This window comes from Agrilus planipennis, unplaced genomic scaffold (genome assembly GCF_000699045.2).
Source record: "Agrilus planipennis isolate EAB-ADULT unplaced genomic scaffold, Apla_2.0 scaffold224, whole genome shotgun sequence".
Taxonomy (NCBI): Eukaryota; Metazoa; Arthropoda; class Insecta; order Coleoptera; family Buprestidae; genus Agrilus; species Agrilus planipennis.
Genome location: NW_020439296.1, coordinates 22,263 through 27,264, shown reverse-complemented (window position 1 = coordinate 27,264; position 5,002 = coordinate 22,263). Strand labels below are relative to the sequence as shown.

Sequence of the window (5,002 nt, the reverse complement as noted above, 5' to 3'; positions counted from 1 at the left end):
AAATAATAAAAATTACAATTTGGACCCGAATTTGTAAAAATAAAATCCCAGCAAAAATAAATTTACTAGGTACAAATTTAATTCTAATAATTAAGAAACTTGAAATAATTTTTAAAAAAACATTACAAAATTGAGATTATTACAAATTACCTAATAAATTCTGCTATTTCTACGGCAAATTCAATCATTTACAATCAAAAATTGTAATTTTTGTGTTATCATAAAAATTTAGTTTTCTCCGTGTTGTAAGTGCATTAAAAAATTGTCTAGATAGTGAAACAAATTATTGTTACAAAACTAAATACATCTGAAAATCAGTTTACATATTATAAAAAGCCATAACTTAAAGATATTTTCAACGAGATTTTTCTTTATACCTAATAACATGAATTCACAATTTTTGTTATTGTTATCTTTAGATTTATTAGTCCTGGAGCTCATAAGCTGATTCACTCTGTATGTGGTATAGCAACATTCGTTGTTGGTACAGTCTCTTTGTACTATGGGCTTGATAAGGGATGGTACAGATTCAGAGTTGGGGAAGATACAGTGAAATACACAAAAGCGGTTATTTTATTCACTTTGATTTGGCCCATGATACAACCACTTCTAACCTGTTTCGAAAGAATTAGGTACATGTTCTAAAATCCACTGTATCTATAATATATAATTTATTATATGTACCTATATCACTTATTGTTAAGTGTATACCTACTCAGTATGTTAGTTTTATGCTTATCTACAAACAACAGGTAAATATGTAGCTCTTTTTCTTCAAAGGAAGTAACGCGGATGAAATTAAATGTACTATAGCTAGTTCTGAATCTCATGAGCCTGCATATGCGTGAGTAATGCATTTTGATGGTATACTACAAAAACATGGACTCGGCTGTTAGTCATATGTTTCGCTATAGGTTCAATCAGGGGTGGAACTCCAGGTAAAATGTAACGGTCAATCTTTTTAAGAGGTAGAATATTGGAGAAATCAATCAATTAACGGGTGTGGTTTTGGTAGCCGAAGGTCAAGGTTCATGAGATTCTGCACTACCTCTAACAGTGACACAATTTATTTACATCACGCTCAACGGACGTTCAATAAAAAACATGAATTGGATATGAAAAATCAATAAAAAATAATTCATAATTTAAAAAGTACANTCGGAAGTGAAGTGACGTATAAATTTAGAAGTTAGTATTCTATCATTACAAAGCTGAGATTTCACCCTTCAGTACTTTAGGAAGTGAAGCAACGTATAGATTTAGAAATTGCGATTCCATCTTTGCAAAGCTGGGACTTCGCCCCTCAGTATTTTCGGAAGTGAAGTGACGTATAAATTTAGAAGTTAGTATTCTATCATTACAAAGCTGAGATTTCACCCTTCAGTACTTTAGGAAGTGAAGCAACGTATAGATTTAGAAATTGCGATTCCATCTTTGCAAAGCTGGGACTTCGCCCCTCAGTATTTTCGGAAGTGAAGTGACGTATAAATTTAGAAGTTAGTATTCTATCATTACAAAGCTGAGATTTCACCCTTCAGTACTTTAGGAAGTGAAGCAACGTATAGATTTAGAAATTGCGATTCCATCTTTGCAAAGCTGGGACTTCGCCCCTCAGTATTTTCGGAAGTGAAGTGACGTATAAATTTAGAAGTTAGTATTCTATCATTACAAAGCTGAGATTTCACCCTTCAGTACTTTAGGAAGTGAAGCAACGTATAGATTTAGAAATTGCGATTCCATCTTTGCAAAGCTGGGACTTCGCCCCTCAGTATTTTCGGAAGTGAAGTGACGTATAAATTTAGAAGTTAGTATTCTATCATTACAAAGCTGAGATTTCACCCTTCAGTACTTTAGGAAGTGAAGCAACGTATAGATTTAGAAATTGCGATTCCATCTTTGCAAAGCTGGGACTTCGCCCCTCAGTATTTTCGGAAGTGAAGTGACGTATAAATTTAGAAGTTAGTATTCTATCATTACAAAGCTGAGATTTCACCCTTCAGTACTTTAGGAAGTGAAGCAACGTATAGATTTAGAAATTGCGATTCCATCTTTGCAAAGCTGGGACTTCGCCCCTCAGTATTTTCGGAAGTGAAGTGACGTATAAATTTAGAAGTTAGTATTCTATCATTACAAAGCTGAGATTTCACCCTTCAGTACTTTAGGAAGTGAAGCAACGTATAGATTTAGAAATTGCGATTCCATCTTTGCAAAGCTGGGACTTCGCCCCTCAGTATTTTCGGAAGTGAAGTGACGTATAAATTTAGAAGTTAGTATTCTATCATTACAAAGCTGAGATTTCACCCTTCAGTACTTTAGGAAGTGAAGCAACGTATAGATTTAGAAATTGCGATTCCATCTTTGCAAAGCTGGGACTTCGCCCCTCAGTATTTTCGGAAGTGAAGTGACGTATAAATTTAGAAGTTAGTATTCTATCATTACAAAGCTGAGATTTCACCCTTCAGTACTTTAGGAAGTGAAGCAACGTATAGATTTAGAAATTGCGATTCCATCTTTGCAAAGCTGGGACTTCGCCCCTCAGTATTTTCGGAAGTGAAGTGACGTATAAATTTAGAAGTTAGTATTCTATCATTACAAAGCTGAGATTTCACCCTTCAGTACTTTAGGAAGTGAAGCAACGTATAGATTTAGAAATTGCGATTCCATCTTTGCAAAGCTGGGACTTCGCCCCTCAGTATTTTCGGAAGTGAAGTGACGTATAAATTTAGAAGTTAGTATTCTATCATTACAAAGCTGAGATTTCACCCTTCAGTACTTTAGGAAGTGAAGCAACGTATAGATTTAGAAATTGCGATTCCATCTTTGCAAAGCTGGGACTTCGCCCCTCAGTATTTTCGGAAGTGAAGTGACGTATAAATTTAGAAGTTAGTATTCTATCATTACAAAGCTGAGATTTCACCCTTCAGTACTTTAGGAAGTGAAGCAACGTATAGATTTAGAAATTGCGATTCCATCTTTGCAAAGCTGGGACTTCGCCCCTCAGTATTTTCGGAAGTGAAGTGACGTATAAATTTAGAAGTTAGTATTCTATCATTACAAAGCTGAGATTTCACCCTTCAGTACTTTAGGAAGTGAAGCAACGTATAGATTTAGAAATTACGATTCCATCTTTGCAAAGCTGGGACTTCGCCCCTCAGTATTTTAGGAAGTGAAGTGACGTATAAATTTAGAAGTTAGTATTCTATCATTACAAATTGAGATTTCACCCTTCAGTACTTTAGGAAGTGAAGCAACGTATAGATTTAGAAATTACGATTCCATCTGTGCAAAGCTGGGACTTCGCCCTTTCGTATTTTAGAAAGTGAAGTGACGTATAAATTTGGAAGTTAGGATCCTATCGTTACAAAGCTGAGATTTCACCCTTCAGTACTTTAGGAAGTGAAGCAACGTATATATTTAGAAATTACGATTTCATCTTTGCAAAGCTGGGACTTGGTCCCTCAGTATTTTAGGAAGTGAAGTGACGTATAGATTTAGAAATTACAATCCCATCTTTGCAATGCTGAGATTTCACTCTTCAGTATTTTAGAAAGCCTTCGCAAAGTTGAGCTTTCGTGGATGGAATGAATTTTTGAAATTTGCACTTTGGGCTTTGAACTAGATACATACTAGTTCTAATACAGTCTTCTAGGTGTTCATTTTTGTGAGATCAGCTATTAATAACACGATTCGGATACAGCCTTTGGATGTTCAACGATTATTCGAATATTGTATCCGGATGTTGAAGTATCCGAATACTACCCATCTCAGGAATTTGTCCAGTCTACGAACGGATAACATATCAGTACTTATATTAACACTATTGATTTTATAAAGAATATTGGAAATAGTGATAAGTTCAAACATAGTACTATTATCAATTTATAGTATCGATTAAAAGATTATGAGATGACCAATAATAGTGAGAATTTCTTTTTTATGAGTAATACAATAAGTACTAATTTCCTTTGTAAGTACATTAGTAACATTTCCATTGTACTTTCCGATAAAAATTATTAGTGTAGCTCGTGTAGCATTGAAACTAACGTTTTATGAGACATATAAATTGCACCGCGGTTATCAAACTGTGCTCACTTCAAAAACGTCGCTCTAATTGGCGCGGTACCAACATACAAAAAAAAAACAATCAAGGGGTATTTGCATTAACATCAAGTAAAAAATATGAAAAGTAACGTTGCAGAAACTAAAAATAATCAACCCACTATTAAGCAGAAACTATCATATTACTGTGAACATATAACAACAGTAACTCATGCTTTAATCCTTTGGTTCGTTCTCTACGTGTGGTATTTGGCTGTCAAAGATGGGGGTTGGAATGCTTATACGATACATGCTGTTTTTTATGTAACAGGGGTAAGTATTATTTGATAATCAATTACTATCTATTGTAAATATTATTTATAAAATAAAAAGCAATTAGTTCACTATTAAGAATGGTCTAGGTATGTTTAAGTTCTAGGATATTGTTAAAATAAAGTAGTATAAGTACAATTCATGTAATTTAAATTTTTTGAGGGTTGTTACCAGGGGCGCAACAACATTACAGTGTGACTGGGTGCTCCCATCACCGAATAGCAATTATTATAATATATTAGATTACCTTTGTTTGTTCATTTATATACTGAGCGCAGTTGGGTTATTATCTGAATCGAATGGAATTGACTGGGTGACCAACCCAACCGAGTGGGTGCTCAGGCACCCGTGGACCCCCCCTTGTGGCGCCCCTGGTTGTTACATTTTGTTCAGAACATTTTGAGGGTTCGGTTAATACCTAATACTTAATGTTATTTACGACTGCCTAGAAACGTAAAAAGTACTGGGCAGACTAATTCGGAAAACGATAGGGTCTTAAAAAAATTTGGCCTTACGCTGGGGTGAGACCAAATTGGCTTGTCTTTGACGTTAGCTTATTAGTTACGCTGAATTATAATATTTTATAATTATTTTTGTGAATGACCCAAGGTAAAAAAAATTTAATACTTCA

At 34.5% G+C, this 5,002-nt stretch overlaps 2 protein-coding genes across 2 annotated transcripts in view; both read left to right on the top strand.

Annotated features, from left to right (window-relative positions):
• The window catches only part of LOC108743221, a 17,191-nt gene extending 16,051 nt beyond the window's left edge, over positions 1-1,140 (top strand). The window contains exon 3 of the mRNA XM_025978310.1: positions 420-1,140. Coding sequence (XP_025834095.1) covers positions 420-645 — 226 coding nt within the window. The 3' untranslated portion in view covers positions 646-1,140. The remainder of the gene's footprint in view (positions 1-419) is intronic.
• Positions 1,141-1,165: 25 nt separating this feature from the next.
• Positions 1,166-5,002, top strand: part of LOC108743228 — an 8,464-nt gene continuing 4,627 nt past the window's right edge. The window contains exon 1 of the mRNA XM_018478706.2: positions 1,166-4,371. Coding sequence (XP_018334208.1) covers positions 4,180-4,371 — 192 coding nt within the window. The 5' untranslated portion in view covers positions 1,166-4,179. The remainder of the gene's footprint in view (positions 4,372-5,002) is intronic.